The sequence below is a fragment of the Berghia stephanieae genome, chromosome 4, assembly GCF_034508935.2.
Source record: "Berghia stephanieae isolate SIO BIC M18660-M18661 chromosome 4, UCSD_Bste_1.3, whole genome shotgun sequence".
In the NCBI taxonomy this organism is placed as follows: Eukaryota; Metazoa; Mollusca; class Gastropoda; order Nudibranchia; family Aeolidiidae; genus Berghia; species Berghia stephanieae.
In genome coordinates, this window is record NC_088363.1 from 40,820,427 (window position 1) to 40,842,933 (window position 22,507).

General features: G+C 34.7%; 2 protein-coding genes across 2 annotated transcripts in view; one reads left to right on the forward strand and one right to left on the reverse strand.

Annotated features, from left to right (window-relative positions):
* Window positions 1-8,354: 8,354 nt before the first annotated feature.
* On the forward strand, window positions 8,355-17,403 carry LOC144970577 (uncharacterized). The gene is made up of 6 exons (XM_078910346.1): window positions 8,355-8,631; window positions 8,808-8,909; window positions 9,890-10,300; window positions 14,319-14,404; window positions 15,309-15,438; window positions 15,979-17,403. Exons 3-6 carry the CDS (start codon window positions 10,183-10,185, stop codon window positions 17,379-17,381), a joined length of 1,737 nt encoding a protein of 578 aa, XP_078766472.1. The 5' UTR covers window positions 8,355-8,631; window positions 8,808-8,909; window positions 9,890-10,182; the 3' UTR covers window positions 17,382-17,403.
* Window positions 17,404-18,840: 1,437 nt separating this feature from the next.
* LOC144970579 (uncharacterized) overlaps window positions 18,841-22,507 on the reverse strand; it is a 30,869-nt gene continuing 27,202 nt past the window's right edge. The window contains exons 4-5 of the mRNA XM_078910348.1: window positions 21,451-21,629; window positions 18,841-20,791 (exon numbers count right to left, since the gene is read on the reverse strand). Of these exons, the coding sequence (XP_078766474.1) occupies window positions 19,916-20,791; window positions 21,451-21,629 (1,055 nt within the window). The 3' untranslated portion in view covers window positions 18,841-19,915. The remainder of the gene's footprint in view (window positions 20,792-21,450; window positions 21,630-22,507) is intronic.

Sequence of the window (22,507 nt, forward strand, 5' to 3'; positions counted from 1 at the left end):
GGAATTTCACTTTGTGTCTTGTCTACAGTTAGTCTCCAAGACTCCGACAGAATTTGTACTTACTACTGTTGGGAGAATAGTAACGCAACCAATAAGTATAAAAAGCATTAAAATACCCTACATAGCAGGTACCCCTAGGTGGTTTTTAAAAATCCCTTTATTCCATCGCTAGGGAAATTTTTTATTAATTTTTTGAAAAGAGAGTTATTTCAGAAGTCGGCTGAAATGCAGTGGCGCTATGTGAATGTGAGCATTAGGCTGACATGGCGGTTTTTTGCAAAAAAAACCAGCAAAATTTGCAAAATAATTGCAAAAATTTGGGATTAATTTTCCTAAAAACCCATAATTAGTTCATGAAAGAGAAAGATATGTGTTTGTTTTTAAGTGTCTAACGGCGCTTGCAACAAATGTAAGGTCATATCAGCGCCAGTAAAAAGGAATAAAATGGGATCTAGTAAAAAGTTCTAGAATTACAATTGAAGTACCCAAGAAAAAGGAAGAACACGCTGTCATTGTACTTATTTTGAGATTAGGTATCTAAATGTTTCATCCTGACACAAGCACAGGTCCCCCCAGTGATGATAATGACAATTTGTCAAAAAGGAGGAAAACCTACCGGCCCGTCAGTCAAGCCCAAATCTAATGCAAATATAACATAGCTATTCATAGTTATTTAATATATTATTAGTCCTAAAGCACTTCTGATCATTAGACGCATACTGACCTTTTGCAAATATAATGTAATGAATTGTCATTTCCAATTAAACATTTTAGAGGCATATAATGCCGCCCACTATATCAAGAGATTATGATAAACTTTTGGCCAAAAGACCAGGAGGTATTTGTTTTTACATAAACAAACCCAGTTAGTGTCTGTATTATTGCAACCTTGTGATGATGCAGCTTATAAATAAGAATCTTTAATCAATTGTAAAACATATTCCATCAACAAAGTAAATTTGAATTAGCCTATAAACAATCATTTCTTAAATCGATCAGCCTAACTTATTATCTCTCTATTAACAAATGATATCTATAAATATAATATGAAGATAGAAGGGTGGCTGAGAGAGGGAGAGAGAGAGAGAATTGATGAATTAATTTTTAATTTTTAAAAAAATTGTTTTATAATTAGACACAGGTTGTAATGAATTCTATTAACAAATTCATAACAATCAAACAAAAACAAACAAAAATTTAAAAGGAAGAAAAAAAAAAAAAAAGACATGCTTATAAAACTTATAAAATCGCCAAATGGACTATGTATCATGCTACAGCTAAAAAGTACACAAATATTTACACCCATTTGCTCCATCCCCTTACCTTTCGATCATATTTTCATCCATGGGCACTATGTGTCTTGTTCTACTTTTGACATTTGGTGCCAGTGTGTCTAGACTAACGTCAGAAATAAAGGAGTGTCACCAAAATTCATGCAACTGAGCAGGGGTGTCAAAAAATGATAGAAGGCATATTGTTTTTTTTCCCCCTGAACTACCACTTAGTAGAAAATGTTTGACATGACAAAAACAACGGAACATTTATGAAAAAATCCTAAAATTCCAAAATTCCGCGGAAGATTATCACCACTGGTCCCCACTATATTCTTAAAAATAATAATAAAATTTTGTGCAAAATCTCGAAAATTTGCAAAAAATTGCAAATTTTGCGGCCGCAATGCAAATCAACGATATTTTGCAGCCGCAAGCGATTAAAAAAAAAAAACTGCCATGACAGATTAGGGAAGAAGCTTCTTGGGAAAAACAAAAAATAAACAAACTAACGAGATGCCAATGGGACTCAACCCTAGGTCACTTGAGTCGAAGGGCAATGCTTTATAGACTGTGTCCTCTGGGAATGATCTCGCCCCTCTTAGATGTATACTATTTCTGAAAATGGAGATACGTTAAACGTATATGATCAGTTTTACAAATGTGACGTTTGTAAAACTGATCATATAAAACATACGTTAGAAAAGACACTTACCACCCAAAAGAATACAATTAAAAAAAAAATACTATAAGAAACAAACAATTCAACAAACAACAACAACAACGAAAAATCTTATTTCTCACCCCGTTTTGTTTTAACCAGTGTTGCCTTTATGATCATGGCAATCCTTTCTGAAACTGCATTGTCAACATCTGTAAACTGTAAGAAATGCTATTTAACTGGGTGGGGTTCTTGACCTCCCATTATGGGCAGAGAGTCACCAAATGTGTCTACTACCCCCCTATATCTGTTTTCCAACTTCTTTTCTGTCTTTGTCTTGGAATGAGATTACTTGGTTTTGTCCTAGCCCAGGCCGGAGTGCTTGTCTGGGAGAGATACAGTCAAATGTAAAGTTATAGTATTGGGAGATTTTTTTTTTTCCTTGTAAATAATCTCTCTATTATGTATTAGTATTATTACATTTTTTGGTTAATTATATCGGTTTTTAAACATCTTGAGTGTATTCCTCTTAGGGGTGACCTGTGTTTGTGTTTTGGATGAGATTTTTAGGTGATTTCTAAGTACACTGATAGCGTGCTCTTGGACTCTGCATCTGTTCTCTATTTGAACCAATTCCCCTTTGTCTTACTTTTCCTTGGGCGCTTTAATAGTAATTTCAGAATTATCACATTTCTTTCTTTTTACTGGCCCTGATATGACCCATTTTTCCCATAGTGGACAGGGAGGTTCTTACAGTGCTTTCTGTCTTTGTCTTTGAATGAGATTACTTGGGTTTGTCTTGGATATCCTGGCATAGAGGGAAACAAAACAGTCAACTGTATAGTTTGTTTTGGGAGATGGTACCAATTTTTTCCTTGTAAATCATATCTCTGTTATACACTGTAATTTGTTTTGTTTACTTATTATTTATGATTTTAAGTGTATTCCTCTTAGTGGAACTCGGGGCGAAAAAGAAGAGACGAGGTCAGAATAACTCGATTCCGGATCGGCATACTGCCCTCACTCACCGTTTCCTTCTTGAGTGAGAGGGACGAAAACCCCCTCTGAAGAAGCTGTAACTGTGACTTCACAGTTCGACATATTTTTATAGACAATAGACAATTAAAACAGAAAAGATCACAACATTATGAAACCAGTGACTTGAAGTCTCTGTTCCAGTCTGTCGATCCGCTTACAATTTTAAAGTATCTGCAGGAATGTGAACTCCTTCAGAAATTGTGTAAATAAACATTTTAAAATAACAAATATGTAACCATTATTTTGTGTTTGGAAGAGACTTTTAGGTGATTTCAAACTAAGTACACTGATACTGATAGTGTGCTTTGAGAATATACTCTATTTGAACCAATTCCCTTCGTCTTACTTTTCCTTGTGCTTTAATTAGTAATTTCAGAATTTTTTGACTATCACATTTCTTCCTTTTTACTGGCGCTGCTATGACCTATGTTTTGCAAGCGGCGTTAAAAATCCTTAAAAACAAATGAAACAAAATGCCATTTGAAAAACATTATCATAGAAAGTATTATTATTATTCATTGTGGGATTGTTGCTGGGCGACTCGGCAATAATGTGGCAGATCATACAAGAATTATTTATTTACATCTCGCTTCCATTTTTATTTCACGCTTTACTTTTGCGGGGAAGCCCATCCAGCAAATTCATATCAAATTGTAGTTATGTATATCTTTCTCCATAGCAAGATTTCAGCTATATCCATTGAGAGAGAGAGAGAGAGAGAGAGAGAGAGAGAGAGAGAGAGAGAGAGAGAGAGAGAGAGAGAGTGCATGTTTGTGTGTTTATGTAAGTGTGAAGGGGTCATTGTAATAATAATAATAATAATCATCATCATAAGAATAATAATCATAATAATATTAATATTAATCCTTTCTACCATCGCCAACAAATCTGTAAGCAGATTATGTATCACGTATGTCCCCCCCCCCCCCTTTTTTTTTTTTACATTTTTTTTTTACTATACTCCATTTCATGGACACTGGTTTTACTGACTCATACAACAATACTATTACTAATGCGTTGAGAAGTGTGTAGACACAATGACGTTCACACTATCGGCGTAGAGTGTTATTTTACGGAGTTCCATTTTGTTTGCTAAGAGGCATACGAACCCTTTCTAATTCTAGTCGTATTTTTTATTATTATTATTATTACACAGTGTGGTGACACGGTGATATTCATGAAATCACTTATCCATACAATTCGCAGTCTTGGTTACACACGCCTTTGGGCCTTTGGCCACACCTTGTGGAGGTCACTGCCTGGTGTTTCTCATACTCATAATTAATAAATATTATTACCTCATCGTTTCCCCCCTTTCAGGACTGCCAGATGGCCACACACAGAACCACGTTTCTGTTATTAATTATTAAAAAGATAAAATTTCCCCCATTTTAGTTGTGTGTGTGTGGGGGGGAGGGGGAGGAGTTAAGTATATGAAAAACATTTTTTCAAGGGGGTCAGAGTGTTAGTAGTGTTGACCACTTGAGGTTCTATTTGACCATATTTGAAGTCGAAATTGGTCACGGAGAACTGGGCTAACTGGCTTGTCCATGCTATGGTTGGGGGCTCATCTTCGAAAATAAGATATATATCATCAGCATCGTCATCATCATTATCATCAAACAAAATACGCATCGACTAATTTTGTTCATAATTAATTAGTATTGCATATTTTTTAAAACATTTTTTTTACATTTGTCTTTTGTTTTGTTTTGTTTATTTTTGTGTCTTTTTTCCCAATTCTTTGTTGATATTTTTCTCTTATGTATTGATTATGATACGATGTACAACTTACTCAATCTACTCGTATAATCTGCAATGTGCCTTAATAGATAATTGACCTGGGTGGGGTTCCGACCTCCCATAGTGGGCAGGGAGGTACTTGCTGTGTCTTCTGTCCCCTGTACCTGTTTTTCAATTGCTTTCTGTCTTTATGAGATTACTTGGTTTTGTCCTGACCCTGGCCGGAGTCCTTGGCTGGGAGGGAAACCGTCGAATGTATAGTTATAGTTTTGGGAGATGATATTTTTTTTCCTTGTAAATCATCTCTCCGTTATGTATTTTTTATTTATTTTTAAGCGGGTGGTTGGATGGGAGCATCACCCTTGAATCATATACCCATGATGTTCGCATGGGTGTACGATCCGATAGTGATGTCGTTTCTTCTTCTCTTTACTAGCCTATCCTGCTTCTTTGGTTTGTGATTGTATTTTTGACAGGGGATATTTTTTTTCCTGTAAATCCTCTGCCTGTTTGTTCTTGGTTATTTATAATTTAGCTTATGATATCTTTAGGTTATGCTTTTGATTGACATTTGTACTATTTTTGTTAGATTGCTTGTTTTTTTGTTTCAGCGGTCTCTCATATAACCTCAATTGTGTTGGAAGAGACCTAAAGCAACAAACAAACAAACAAATTTATTTTTAACATATGATTTGTAACCATTTGAGCGTATTCTTCTTAGTGGGATCTTGTGCTGGTGTCTGGGTGAAACTTTTTGGTGATCTCAAACTACGTACTCTTGGAATCTACATCTGTTTTCTATTTGAACCAATTCCCCTTTGTCTTACCTTTTCCTATGTGCTTTAATTGTCATTCTAGAACTTTTTACTATCCCATTTTCTTCCTCTTCCTTTTTACTGGCGCTGATATGACCTTAATGTGTTGGAAGCGCCGTAAAGCCCTTAAAACAAACAAATAAATTGACATTTTGACACAATATAAATCTTTATATATTTTTTCATTGTATTTATTATTTTATAAATGTAAAATGCCTGGAGCCTGTGGTATTCGGAGAAAATCGTTATGTAAATGTCATTTGTTATTATTATGATTAAAATATCATATGGCTATTCAATTATGTATTTTATTTCCAATCCTTTTTTCCCCTGACTTCGGTGGATTCCTCTGATCTCCCACGGTGGGCGGGTGGTCACTTTAGCTTTGTGGATATCTGGGCGGGGTCCTTGACCTCCCATGGTGGACAGGAGGTCACGCTGTGTCTTCTATCCCCTTATACGGAGTTGCTATCTGTCTTTGTTTTGAAATTGGATTATTTAGATTTGCCCCAGCCCTGGATGGAGTCCTTGAATTTGGAAACAGTCAAATGAATAGTTATAGTTTTGAGAGATGATATTTTTTCCAATGTAACTCATCTCTCTGTTGTGTATTGTTAGTGTTGTATTCCGTAACGATTTGAGTGTGTTCCTCTTAGTGTGGGATTCTGTGCTGGTGTCCGGATGAGACTTTAAGGTCTTCTCAAACTAAGTGTACATTGATGGTGTATGTTCTTGGAATCTACATCTGTTCCCTTTCTGAACCAATTCCCCTTTGCCTTTCTTTTTCTTGGGTGCATTGATTTTAAGTCAAGAATATTTTGACTGTTCCATTTTTTTTTCTTTTTACTGGCGCCGATATGACCTAAATGTGTCGCAAGCGCCGTAAAATCTTTAAAAACAAATACAATACTTGTCGATAGTATCTATCTACCCACCTATGTGTATATATATATCCCCCCCCCCCCCCCTCTTTTTTTTCTTTTTTTTTTTCTATTTCATTGTATTCTGGATTGAGGTTTCTGGTAATATTGGCGGGGATCCTTAGCTGAGAGGATTACAGTCAAATGTGGAATTTCCTTTCTTTGAGAGATATTTTTTCCTTGATATCATCTCTCTATTAGTTATGATTTTTAGTTTTTAATATATACTGGGTGAGGTTCCCGACCTCCCATAGTTATTTCCCCCTATATCTGTTTTCCAACTTGCTTTCTGACTTTCTGTCTTTGTCTTGGAATGCGTCAATGAGATTACTAGGTTTTGTCCCGGCTCTGGCTGAGAGGGAAACAGTCAAATGTATACTAAGTTAGTTTTGGGAGATGATATTTTTTGTCTTGTAAATTGTCTCTCTGTTATGCACTGTATTATGATTTGTTTACATATTAAATATGATTTGTAAACATTCGAGTGCATTCCTCTTAGTGGGGACCTGTGCATGTGCCTGGATGAGACTTTTAGGTGATCTCAAACTAAGTACGAGTACTTTGATAATGTGCTCTTGGAATCTGCATCTGTTTCCTATTTGAACCAATTCCCCTGTCTTACCTTTTCTAGGGTGCTTTAATTGTTATTCTTGAACTTTTTCCTATCCCATTTTCTTCCCTTTTTACTGGCGTTGACATGACCTTAATGTGTTGCAAGCGCCGGAAAACCCTTAAAATAAACCAGCAAACATAGAGGAGCAAAATAAATAAATAACAATGATAAACGAGTTGAGATGAGCATTAATTCGTGACTCGCGACCTGGTATCTTTGGTTTCCTTTGGCTCGGAAAAAGGCTATGTGATCTTGTGGTATGACATTCGCCTTCGGATCGGAAGGATCTGGGTTCGAGTTCCGCTCTTAGCGGCGCATAGTTGAGTCCTTGGAAAAGGCTCTTTACTCGCATGTTCTCACATTAATCAGGTATGAAATGAATACCTGGCCGTTAACAGCTTTTTCTCTGTCGAAAACATTATAATATCGCCTAACAGGTGTCATGTCTCGACCTACATGTAAAGTGTTGCTGTTGGCTTGGTATCCCTGTAAAGTGCTTTGAGCACGTTTAATGTATATTGCTCTATATAAAATCTCACTCTTTGTGTGTTTTTCTTTTTTCGCTTGAAATTATCTGTTTGTTTATTTATTATTTTTGTTTTGTTTTGGTGTTTTTTTTTTTGTTTGTTGTTTTTTTTTTGGCGCGTGGACGTCTTTCACGTATAAGGGGACCAGTTAAGGATTTTGCGCAGATTATTGACGCTTTCAGTCCTCCTGTAGTTGGTACAAAGAGACCTGCACGCTTTGTTATATTTGCCCTGAAAAGTTGACAGCTTGACTGGCAGACTTACTGCTTATCCAAGAACTTTAGGATTTTAGATGATGATAATGAAGGTATGGATGACGATGATGATAACAATTATCACTGTCAATATTATTATCATTATTATTATTATTATTATTATTATCATCATCATCATCATCATCATTATTATTATTATTATTATTATTATTATTATTATTATATTATTATATTATTATTATTATTATTATTATATTATATTATCATCATCATCATTATTATCATTATTTTTATTATTAGGCATCAATCAAGCTCACCCAAACAATAATCTTTTACCCTTCCTTGTTTTATCAATGTCCACTTTTCCTTTCACGCCAAAATGCCTCGACTTCTATTCCGTTACGCTTGGTTGAACGTGGTACCCACTTACGTCCAGAACTTGAAATACAATACATGTAGTCTGACCCTCCTCCTATTCTCTGGTCTGATCCCACACGATAACCAGAGAGTTGGGACACACCTTTTCATACATACAAACACTCACTCAAACACAAACACACATATGTACACTTACACACACACACACACAAACACACACACACACACACACAACACATACACATACAATGATTGCAGTAAGGAATTCATCATGGCCATTCTTGTTTTCTGTCTTTTGTTCCTTCCAGTTTACGCTTCGTGGAAAACTCTCCGCCATTATTTGACCAACTGTCGTCACTTCTACTGCTACCTACACAGTGGATAGCTTTCTGCTGCTTCTGCTACAACTACTGTGTTTCCGTGGATATTGTTCATTCTTGGAATATCGTTGTTAATAATGATTCATTAATTAGATAACTAATTAATAAAATTACTCACGTCTTATGTTTTTTTTTTTTGTTTTTTTTTTTCAAAAATAGTTGGCGTTTGTGTCATTTAATTTCAATTCTTGAATAGGTACCTACTTAAAAATGTTTTAGATATATCGTTATACATACATTCTTTAGTAAAGATGGCATGAGGAAAGAGCGAACTGTTACTGTTATGAATGATAGAGATTGTTTGCCAGCCTTTGGATGTTTGGATATTATTTTTTATCGGCAAAGAAGGTACATATTAATCTATTTTCCCCAAAATTTGTGACCCGTCACCCATAATCGGTATCATGTTGGGGTGTTTCTAACGATATAATTCAAGTGCTAATAAATATGGGAAATTTCGAGGTCCCCGTTAGCTCAGTTGATTAATCACTCGTTTCACAAGCCAAGGGGCCAAGATCGATAACGGGTGAAGTCCTGCCCACAGATTAGTGAGTGGTCCTGCCCATCCCCATCCACCCAGCAGTGACTGTGTAGCTGGGCCTGTTATATCTGGCTGAAAGTACTTTTCGGTAGACAAGCGTTCTATCTAAAGAGTAGTAAGCAATTGCTATCGTCCGTTTCAGCTACTTAAACCGGGATAAACTCCGGTTCCATGGGCTCTGAAATACTTATAAATATAACTGGAATGAAATTGATGTCACAAGCTCTTTGGTTTTGGTTTTAGTCAGCCATATTAATCACATTCTCCTCACAAAATTATATCAATCAGTATATTAACGTTTAAGGTTACACGTAGTTTTATGTGTTGGTACTTTATATCCGGCTGGGGGATGTTGTGAGTAATCTCCCAAAGTGGGCGGCGAGATCACTATCGCTATGTCTTCTTTTATCCCTCTATATCTGTTTTCCCAATTTGCTGTCTGTCCTAGTCTTGGAATGAAATTGGTTGGTTTTGTCCTCTATCTGGTTGAGTCAGCAACTGGGAGTTGGCGAACTGAAGTAACATTACCATACAATTGGTCACGAAATATCTAATGGTCTTTCTTGGAGGGCGGAATAAACGTTTTCTTTCATTTCTATGTTACTATTATTATCATCATCATCATCATCGTCATCATCATCATCATCATCATCATCATCATCATCATCATCATCATCATCATCATCATCATCATCATCACCACCACCATCATCATCATCATCATCATCATCATCATCATCATCACCATCATCACTATCACTAAGTCTGATCTAAATTTGCCCCCCAGCGCAATTATTCCCAACTGATTTCTCGCAAGTAAAAATCATGACTGGAGAATCAACAAAAATTAAAACAACTGGATTGTCGTAAAGTAAATAAACAGATGCGCACTGACTAAAGGAGAGAAAGCAAAATTCATCTTTTTTCGACGTCGTTTTTCTTCTTCTTCATTATCATCATCATCAGCAGCATCATCATCATCATTAACAGGAGCAGTATGATCGTAGATGCCATTCATTGACTTCAACCCCGTCTACATTCTTCACTATCGTCGTAATCATCATCATAGCCACCACTATCATGCCTAATCACCACATCTACCACTACAGGACCGTAGGCCGCCCGTATAAATACATGACCTACTTATTAACTGTCTGTCTTGCTTTCACAACCTCCATGCTGCTCTACACCAATCGAGGTAAGGAACCATTGCAATCATGAGCCGATTATTATTATTATCATTATTATTATTATTATTATTATTATTATTATTATTATTATTATTATTATTATTATTATTATTATTATTATTATTATTATTATTATTATTATTATCATTATTATATTATTATTATTATTATATTATTATTATTATTATTATTATTATTATTATTATTATATTTATTAATAGTAATATTAATATTATTAGTATTAATGTTATTATTATCATCATCATCATCATCATCATGATTATCATTATTATTATTATTTTTATTATTAGACGTCTATTATATTATTATTATTATTATTATTATTATTATTATTATTATTTATTATTATTATTATTATTATTATTATTATTACTATCATTATTTTTATTAATTCTCTGCGACAAGAAATAAAGGTCAACCCAATGTTTCATTTTTGTGGCCATGAATTAAATTTCCAACAAATACGTAGATGTGAAGAAGAGAATGAAAGAAAATAATCGCCTTATGAGTCTTTTCTTTATGCTCTTTCTAATGTTTTAACTCTTCCTTTCCGACTGGAATATCCTGTTTTTTGAGAGACATACAGTCGTCTAATATGCGTAAGATGAAATTCATGTTCAGCTATTATTAATTTTAAAACATATCATTTTTGTTAGGTCAACTTTATTAAAAATGCATAGTGAATAAATAGTTATTTATCAGGTAATACCGTTTTAACACGATGTGTTACACATGTCACTTATCAACTTTAACAAGTATTATGTTGAAGAGTAAGGGGTGAGGAGATAAATGCTGAAAATTAAATTTACAGTCATAAATATCAAACTCGGGTAGCTTATTTACATGCTTCATGGACGATATAGATTTAAAATGAACATAAAAAGAACTTGAGCATTCATTGTTTATGCATTGCCCGGAGGACTAGTTACACACTTCAGAGGAGTTTTTAACTACCGGAGAAGATGAAGGTGTGACGTCATGACTTCTCTGTCCTATCATATATTTTTGATAATTAAACCTTAACTTTTGTGGCTAGGTAGATCTCAAAGAGGGTAAGAATATAGAAACATGCATATCATTCAGCTTTAGGCAAATGGATAAATCAGTATTTATCTATAATCCAGTTGTGGAATTCTACTTCCATTTTAAAAAAGCAAGCATTTATAAAGTGCAATATCCACAAAACGTGCTCAAAGCGCTTATAAGGGGTCGCTAGTCAACCACAAAACTTAACACGTAGGACGACGCATTACGCCTGTTAGGCGTAATTGTAGTACGCTTTTTATTTTTGGACATGAAAAAAAAAACCCGTTAACAGCCAGGTATTAATTTTACACATGAGCACGATGAGAGAATGTAAGTTAAGAGCCTTTTCCAAGGACTCAACTATGCGCCGCTCAGTGCGGGACTCGAACCCAGGACCTTCCGATCTGAAGGCGAGTGTGCCCGAATTGTTCCGTGTTTGTTTTGTTTTTTTTTTTTTTTTTTTTTTTTTTGTTCGTTTTTTTTTTTTGTTTTTTTTTTGACGCTGTTATATAATTCATGTTTTGTTTATTACTTCGTATATGTTATACTATAGATGCACCGTGAATGAATTTTGATTTCATTCATTACCCCACGTGTATTTTTTTCTATTAAAATCGATGATGTTTTTAGTGTAATGTGACGACTGGGGTGTACACGCTTTAATAGATAAGTGCTGGTCTAAATATTATAGAGTGGAGTCCACTTAGGATAAACTCTCTTTTGTAATATACGTTTCGTTCGGTCCCGTTGATTTTCCGTATATCATAAGCAAACTAGTTAAATTCTGGTTTATATAAACACAAATCAGTATCCAGATTTAAAAATAAATTCCTTTTGTCATTAGGGCCTTTTCTTTCCCCATTTCCCCACCACCCCAACGCTCCCTTCTCTCTCTCTCTCTCCCCCCCCCCCCCCCCCTCCATACAAACCCCACAAAAAAATGTAGGCTTCCAAATCATACTATTCATGCTGTGGAGAAAATTAGATATATTAATATTATTATACACACCTCTTCTGTGTTCATGAACAAGGGAAGCTATTGGACTTTTACTCACCACTCATTTGAATTAAAAGGTTGTTTCCCTTGAAAATGAATTGATGGCAAAACCTTGCTGAAGATAAACTTCCTTTCTCGTCCGAAGTCAGGCGGTTTGGGTCTTTTCTAAAAAAAATAATTATTACCCAGATATATTTTGCCGTTTTAATAATTCTGTATCGTCATTCTAGGTTTAAAAAAAAAACAATTTTGGTGAAAAATATACATTATCTGTGCTGGTACTGATACACGTTTTGCGACCTGATTTGGGGGTCTGGCATAAAAAAGTATAACAGTCTTGTGGCAAACGTTCCACAAAAAAATAATGAATGACCTCCATATTCTTCCCTCCTATCAACATTGTAGCATAGTGTGTCGCCATAGAGAGATTTGACAGCTTTAGTTTATTTTTTTTACTAGAACATTACAAAGTTGAGGATCAAAATGTTATATATTAAAATTGATGTTAAAAATTTATAATTTGGATTATAATTCAAATTCCACATACCCTACCTTATCAAAAAATTCTTTCTATGGTGACATAATACATTATCTCTGTGATAACTGTGGAGATTTTCAGACAATTTCATTGAACAGATTCTGAGAAACGTTTGACACAGTATCCTATTACCCTTAGAAAAATGACATATTGATTGAGAAAATAGCAAACAGTACAAGGCTTTCGTTTTTCACACTTTTCTTACTACCTGTACCCTTTTCGACTGTGTTTTTCGTGCCTTTAAAGTCTATTTTAAGAAGCTGGACTTCATTGATATTATTTCTAAGATAATACAATACCGTTTTCCACGAAAATCTCAAAATCATTTTTTTTTACATGAATAAAAATTCGAATTCAACGCTTGCAGAATATTTTCGCACATTTTATTGGTGTGAAATAAGGTGCAAAAGACAGCTGATTGGTAATTATAAATATTCTTTTGGTGCGCATGAATACAAATCCAACGTTTTTATTTTTTGGATCAAATTGTCATTCAAGCAGATGGAGAAAAATACTAATATGGTGAATAGACCACTATCTACCATACAATTGGTCACGAAATACCTAATACAATCTTCCTTGGATGGGTTGAATAAACGTAGTCTTTCATTTCTTTGTATTTATTAAACTCGTTATATTTTTATCGTGCATTAACACATACTCGCAGGCTCGTTATGTTATTGGGCACGATAAAAATAACTCGTTTAATAAAAAATACAAAGAATCGTATAATATTATATCTATCTGCAAACAAAATAAGGCTATAATCTAAGATCACAATGTATGAATTATTGAAAAACCATTTCAGGCCTAGATATCTGTTTTCCTAAATAAGATAAAGCCATTCACATCTTTTACGTGATAAAAAATTTCTAGGAGTTTTGGACTGTAAAAAGCAATAAACAAAATTGAATATATAACAGTTTCCAATAAGAACAAAATATCAAACACTGAATGTTTCGGGTTCAAAATCTTGCTTCCGCCAATAACAAAAAAAATATTAACATTTGTACAGCACTTGAATTACGACATCAAATTAATAAAAATCTGAAAAGATGTATATATATATATATATATATATATATATATATATATATATATATATATATATATATATATATATATATATATATATATATATATATATATGAAACAGTGCCAGACAAAGCAGAACGAAAAATACAAAAACAAATCTATCTCAAAATGTTATCGATCTGTCGAGGCAAGCTGAGTGATTGTTTGGTTTTAGTTTATTTTTTATTTTTTATGTTTGTTTGATTTTTGTTTTTTTGTTGGTTTTTTTTTTTGGGGGGGGGGGGGTATGTTGTTGTTGTTGTTATTGTTATTTTGGGTTGCTTTTTTGACAGCTGTTCCTAATATCGCCTTTTTGAAAATAGGACATTCAATGTAATTGTAATTGTATTTAATTTATCTCTTCAAACAGAACGATTTGCGCACGGCGGCGTTGCGACTGTGGAGTCGGATAGAAGAATTCATATACGAGGCATTGGCATACCAGAACAGGCGATGGTAATTACAATTTCAATGGGACGATCCGATGTGCACTTTTTTGCAGGTCTGATAACCCATTTTATTATGGGCTCATTGTTGTAATGTATATCTCAACCAAAAAATAAATAAATAAATGACGCAAAATATTGTCCATTACAACAATGTTAAATAGGACCCATCATTGCGTTCGGATGTCAGACCTACATATATATACACGCCGAGACGATGACTATTATCTGTGACCCGTCGTTTCAAAGCGGTACCCTGTCGTAATGGGCTAGGTGATGGAAATTGAAAGAATAGTTATAGTCGTAAATATGAAAGTTGGGGTTCTGGGTGGGGTCCTGACCTCCCACAGTGTGCATGGAGGTCACTTATTGTGTGTTCTATACCCCTATATATGTTTTACATCTTCCTTTCTGTCTTTGTCTTGGAATGAGATTACTTAGATTTGTCCTGACCCTGGCCGGAGTCATTGGCTGGGAGGGAAACAGTCGAATGTATAGTTATAGTTTTGGGAGATGATTTTTTTGTCTTGTAAAGTATCTCTCTTTTATGCATTGTATTATTTTCTGTTATATATGATTTGTGAACAATTGAGTGTGATCCTTTTTGTGGAGTCTTGTGCTTGTGTCAGGATGAGACATTTAGGTGATCGAGAGAGAGAGAGAGAGAGAGAGAGAGAGAGAGAGAGAGAGAGAGAGAGAGAGAGAGAGAGAGAGAGAGAGAGAGAGAGAGAGAGAGAGAGAGAGAGAGAGAGAGAGAGAGAGAGAGAGAGAGAGTATGTTTCTCAGTTTATAAATTGTAATAAAAGTTGTAAAGTCTCTCTTATTTTAGTACTATGAGTACAGCTAGCTAGATCTGAGTACAGCTAGCTAGATATAAGTTATTGTTAAGAAGTTTCCTTTGTTTCATTTCTCAGAGCCAAAATTTTCAGTTAGATAGATCTCATGAAGTTCATGCCCAAACACAAACTGAAGATGTCGAAGACGTCTTCTTCAAAGCCGGACCTTTCCAGCCATTAGCAGAGCTCTTGGTGAATGCCTTATATGGTGAGTTTTATGATTTGAAATGTTATAAAGGCTCAGGTGCTTTATTTATTTTTATATGATGATAGTGATTATGATGATAATGATGATGGTGGTGATAAAGATTAACTCACTCAATCCTGGGGATTTTTGCTGCTTTTCAAAATTGGATAAAAATGTATTAAAAATGAGCATAGCATGTACATAGATAGTTTTATTCAACTACCATTAACATTAAGAGCATTAGCTTTGATACTAGCTACGCCTATAATTTGTCTCAGAAAAAAATGTAATAAATGTATATATAAATATATGTAATAAATGGGGTAAAACTAACCCCGGGTATACTACGGATATAGTCGATGTTAGGGTTGAGTGAGTTAATGTGATTATTAATGTTATTATTATTATCATCATCATCATCATCATCATCATCATCATCATCATCATCATCATCATCATCGTTCACTATTATAATTAAAAGATTCCTATTGCAGATAACATCAATAACATAAATTACATTATATCTAATATATTATGCATTTCCTTTTCTTTGCTTACCAGGTAAAATCGAACGATCCCAAAAACAAAGCCACAGCTTGATAAGAGTACAACACCAGAGCTCCGAAATAAAACATTCTGAGAATAGAAAAGATCCTGAGAAATCTGAAGGCAAATCAAAGACGGTTTCAAAGTCAAAAACAAAACGGCCAACAACCAGAAAACCAATAACAAAGACAACGAAGAAATCTACTGCCAAGCCTGATATAAAATCTTCAGCAAATATAAAGGCTAATAAGACAAATTATAGGAAACCACAGCTCGAACATGAAAGAATGGTCAGTCGTGTTGATAACATTGAAAAAGAAAGAACTCATGATGGATTTGAGTCTATGAATATCCAGAGATTGAAACGAGTCGCTGATGCTTGCCTTAAATTCTCAGACAGTCTAAAAAACCTAAGACCACAGGCCGAGTTTTATCATAGTCCACAACACAATTTGCTATATTGTAAAGTAGCCAAGGGAGGTTGTACGTTCTGGGAACAGTTATTCAGTTTTATTTTACGACCCGACAGTATGATCTCTAACAATTACACGACAATGTATGATATTCCGAGATGGAGAATTCATTTTGACAAAGACATCACCCCTCCATACAACTACTGGTGGTGGAGCTTCAGAAAAAGCATCAGCAGACATACAACTCGTTTTATGTTCACCCGCGATCCTTTTACCCGGATCTGGAGCGCATACATTGATAAAATCTGGCTTCCGGACTTTTGGTTCTGGTTGAAAATTGGCAATCATAACACGCTCAACGTAACCGATAGGTGTTTGTACGACATTAGCTTCTCAGATTTCGTGAAGTATGTCTCCATTGAAAGTAAAAGCAACAAGCACTGGGCGCCCGTGCACCAGTCCTGCAACCCATGCGTTTTTCAACCACATATCATAGGCAACATGAGCACCTTCGTGAATGACGCCAAACACATTTTGAAAACCAGCGGTCTTGAGTCTGTGCTATCAATTCACGATCATAAAGAAAGAGTTAGAAAAGAGCTTAAAATGTTAGTTGAGTATAACTATAGACGTTTGGAGCAAAGACAAACCATATTCAAATATTGTAAATTTACAGAAAAAGATTTGGCTTATCGTTTGTGGAAAGCCTTTCAGGTAAATGGTTACATATCTCAAAAACAGATATTTCCAACAAATCTTTCATCTTTTGGTGAAAAGGATGTTTTAGCTAGTATTTTATTGAACGTGGCGAAATATCCTTTGAGTCACGAAGAAAATGCATTCCAGAGACAATTCTATCTACATCAGGCGTATAGATCTGTACCTAGGAATATCATGGAGGGCATGATTCGAAGATTTGAAGCTGATTTTGAACTTTTTGACTTTGATAAGAATCCACCATTTTTATTAAAACAAGGAGAAGTGCCAGTTACATTTAAGTGGTAAAATTCAGAGGGTTAATTGTGGAATATTATTATTATTATTATATTATTATTATTATTATTATTATTATTATTATTATTATTATTATTATTATTATTTATTATTATTATTATTATTATTATTATTTTATTATTATTATTATTATTATTATTATTATTATTATTATTATTATTATTATTATTATTATTATTATTATTATTATTATTATTATTATTATTATTATTATTATTATTATTATTATTATTATTATTATTATTATTATTATCATTATTATCATCATCATCATTATTATTATTATTATTATTATTATTATTATTATTATTATTATTATATTATTATTATTATTATTATTATTATTATCATTATCATAATTATTATCAATATAATTATCATCAAAATCATGATCATCATCAACGTCGTCATCGTCATTGTCATCTCTATCATTATCGCATATGCCGGGGTCTCAATCAATATTTATTAGGCATAGAATGAGAAGATAATATGTCGGACTCGGACAGATAAATATCTGCATGTTTTTATCCATTTGTTGTAAACCAGTTCACTGCCGGAATCTGGTAAAACTCCTATTACAAAAATTGACCAGAGAACTCGTCCCCCAAATATCGATCGATTTAAAGGACCCTCATCTTGGCAAAAACTCTCAAACTTAAGACTTCGCAAAGTCCCAGGTTTTAGAGTTTTTGACAAAATGAGGACAATTTAAATCAATCGATATTTGAAGGACGAGTTTTCTTGCCAATTGTTTAAATACGTGTTTTTCCAGAGTCTGGCAATGAACTGGTCAAAGTTCATAAAATTGTTAAAATATTATGCCATCATATTCACATGATATCTATATACATATAATGTTTTTCTCTATTTATTTGCGTCTGTATTTGGTGTTCAATAACGAGCGATGCATTAGAGACTTGATGGAGTCTTTTGACCTCACAAGGTGAACAGGATGTAACTTGCTGCTATGTGGTCTTGTGGAGCAAGATTCGGAAGGTCCTGGGTTCGAGCCTCACTCGGCGCATAGTTGAGTCCTTGGAAAAGGCTCTTTACTCCCATTATCTCACAGTACTCTGGTGTAACATGAGTACATGGCCACCAACAGTGTTGCCTCTGTCGAAAAAAAAATGTAATATCGCCTAACAGGCGCAATGTCTCGTCCTATATGCTACGTGTTGCTGTTGGTCAAGGGCTCTTTGTAAAGCGCTTTGAGCAAATTTAGTTGATATTGCGCTATATAAAAGCTCTCTCGTTCTCTCCCCCCCCCCCCTCTCTCTCTCTATCTGTTTTCTGAGGTGCATTCTATCTTTGTCTTGGAATGGGATTACACACTTTGTTTGTACTGGCCCATGCTGGGGTCTTAGCTGAAAGGGAAACGTTCAAATGTATAACTATAGTTTTGAGAGATATTTTTTCATTGTAAATCATCTCTCTGTTATGTACTGTTACATTTTTTTTTGTTTAAAATATTTAATGGTATTGTAAACATTTGAGTGTATTCCTCTTAGCGGGGACCTGTGCTTGAATGAGACTTTGAGGTCATCTCAAACACTGATAGAGTGCTCTTGGAATTTACACCTGTTCCCTTTTTGAACCATTCTCCTTTGTCTTACATGTTAATGTTATGTGCTTTCAATCGTAAATCCCCCTTTTTTTGTTTTACTGTCCCATTTTCTTCATTTTTAGTGGCGCTGAAATAATTTAAGTGCGTCGCAAGCACCTTAAAACCCCTAAAGTCAAAACAAACACATGAGAGAGGACGGATGTCTACTAATAACCCAAATTATTATGGTCACATTGTTGCAATAAAAATACACTCTCAAATCAACCACAAATATTGTCCATTACTGCTTGAAGCTTGGGATCGTGAAAATATTAATGAGAGAGTGAAAAAAATGGAGAGACTTCGGATGCGAACAATAAAGACAATGTCTGTATTGTTCGCATCTGAAGCCTTTCCAGTTTCACTACTGGCTGATAGATAAGGACCGTTTGCTCATAAATCAAAACATATTTTGGGTAATACTTTTTCACCCATGTGCAACAACTAATTCATGTGACGTCATTTTGGCTCATAATTGAGTGACGCCACAACCTTACTAAGACAAAGCGGATTAGAAATGATAATGAACTTCTAGTCAAACAGCGCTATTATTGACTTTCTTAAACCAGAAGAGTGCTGAGCAGCAAACATCCATCAAAGAATGACTCTGAGTGACTGAGTGGCACATGGTTAAATCCTTGAAAAAGGCTCTTTACTAACACCCCCTCTCTGTACTCGGGTATAAAATAAGTACATGTCCGTCAACAACTTTGTTTATGTCTGAACAAAAATTGTAATATCGCCTAACAGGCGTTATGTCTCGTCCTACATGTTAGGTGTTGCTGTTGGTTATGAACCCCGTGTAAAGCGCTTTGAGCACGTTTAGTAAATATTGCGCTCTATTATTAATAAAGATAACTTTTTCAGCCATCTTCAAAAACACTGTTGCGTCATGGCGTGTACGGTTTTTAAAGACAAAGGATTAAAGAAGTAGTCTTTGATACAAGTGCAGATCTTTGACCTCCCATTTCTCGGGCTTTAAGCCAAATAGCCCGTTCATGACATCACAAACAAGAGCATGCTGATAATTCCTTTCCGCTGACACAAACAAGATGAGATGAATTGCTTCGTCGAAGCTTTGATTCCTTGCGTGTTGAATATGATAGTCTATGTGGCGACCAATAGTTTCCCGTTTATATTTACCTTCCATAGAATTCAATCTTGTTTCTGAAAAATAGATATCAATATTATAGGCTAAACCTAACTTACAAGGAAAGTAGTTCCCGATGCTTAGTGCGGGAGCTGTATCAATACGCTCATATGTCGATTTCAAGATGTCATTATTATAAACCGCGGCACCTTTTTGTGAACAAGTTCCTGCTGTGAATTTAGCGTCACTTTTTCTACTCCGTTCATCGAAAAAAGTGTAGTCTCTATTTCGAATAAGATTAATTTCCAGCAACTCAGTTGAAGAATTGTAACGAGTATGTTCATCTTTACTGTTACCGCAAGGGCTGTTTTGATGATCATTTTTGTAACAGTAGAATGTCGTGGGTGAGCGGTGATCAATTCCTGAGAAAAGAATACAATCGTTTGTATGGATGATGCACTCAGTGTTTTGGAGAGACATTCCAAAAGGCATCCAATTCGTTATAAGAAATTCATCAGAACCCAGCAGTTCTTTATTTAAAAAAGATGATTTTGCTAAGATCTCAGATAGAATTATTGCAGTTTCATCAGCATTCAGAAGTGAAGTAGTAATCCCATTTTTTGTTGATCCAAGGATTTCAAAGATATTCTGAGCTGTTGATTGTGACCTTGGATGATTCTCTTTCGGGATGATGAAGTTAAAAAGAGCCTGTGAATTGGTAAGATGTACAAATTCTTGAGAAAGCACAAAGGATTGTAAAATCTTCAATGAAATAACACTAGTTAGTATGCTTGTTTGTTTTGAAAAATAGAATTGAAAAGTGTGTTTGAAACAGTGAAAGACAAAGCAGAGAGAACAATAGAAGAAAAAAATATTTTTTAGATAGACCACTTCGTGTGGGGATCGAACCTCAGAGCTGCTGATTACACGATTTTCTAATCCGTCACTTTGATATTTGAGAAAAGGCAAAGAACTGAGAAGTGTGTATGAAAGAGTGCCAGACAAAGAAAGAATGAAAAATACAAGGAAAAAAATCATCCCTAAAAAGGAATCCCTCCTCGACTGGGGATCGAACCTCAGGCCTGATTACCAGTTGGATGTGCTATCATTACGCCACCCCAGGTTATCCGATATTTGGGACAATTGAATGCTTGTGAAGAATTTAGGCATTAAACCGTCCAAACTATCAGGGGAGGAAGAAATGGTGATGATGATTATGTTGTTGATGATGATGATGATGATGTGGTGGGGGTGGTGGTGGCGGTGGTGGTGGTGAAGGAGAAAGAGGAGAAGGAGGAAGAAGTGGAATAGGAGGAGGAAGAAGTGGTGATGGAAAGAGGAGGAAAGATGGATCAAAGGAAAAATACCTTTCGCAAAACATCGACGTATTGCTCACGAAAAGCTGCCTTCGTGTGCATTAGATTCTCTCCCTTTGTCAAGAGTAATTCTTGCTTGAGATTTGCGTTCTGAATGCGGAAGTGACTTCTAATTTCCTCTAGCATCTTTTTAGTGTGACCTTGGCCCCGAAATGACCCTTTCACGCGCCCTGTAAACGGAAAATTACTATTAACGGAAGTGATCATTAAGAGTAACAGAAAAGCCATCTGGACTAGCTAATCAGAAATTTCGGACTGTAAAACAAATTAAAATAGGAATTCGATTTTATGTGAAAACTATCGACAAATTGAGCCAAGGAAAATTTTTTTGTTAAATATAACAAAGAAAATATCACTTACAATGAGAAACTATAGCCTCATTCCTTATTGTCTATGTTGATTTTGATGTAATAGTGAAGTACCCGCAATATCAGTGGGGAAATAAAGGCTATTACGAACAGGCACCCCTCCATATTAATTACCATACCACTGGATTGTAAAAATTAAACACTCTAGATCAAGACTTTTGAGCTTTCAACGATGGAAATCTGTCAAGTAATTGAATCTGGCAATAGGGTAACCAGATGGCGATGGCTAAATCCAAGGTAAAATTAAGGACCAATCATTTATTACGTCCTATCAAATATTTTTAATAACCATTTGATCCAACGGTGATAGAATTACCCTTAATATAAAAACAATGTTTGCAAGTTACTTGTATATCATTACATTTTTATTATTTTTAGAGTTGTCAGTAATACTGTGCTCACTGGCAAAAAATATTAATCAATTAACATAGGCTTTATCTTAAATCTACCAAATGTACTTTAATTAAGCGTTTTTCAAATAAGGGTTTTGAGCGTAGTACACATTCTTCTTCCTCTTCTACTTCTTCTTCTTCTTCTTCTTCTTCTTCTTCTTCTTCTTCTTCTTCTTCTTCTTCTTCTTCTTCTTCTTCTTCTTCTTCTTCTTCTTCTTCTTCTTCTTCTCCTTCTTATTTTTCTTCTACTTTTTCTTTTTAAGTCTGTAACTTTATGGTCCGAACTAC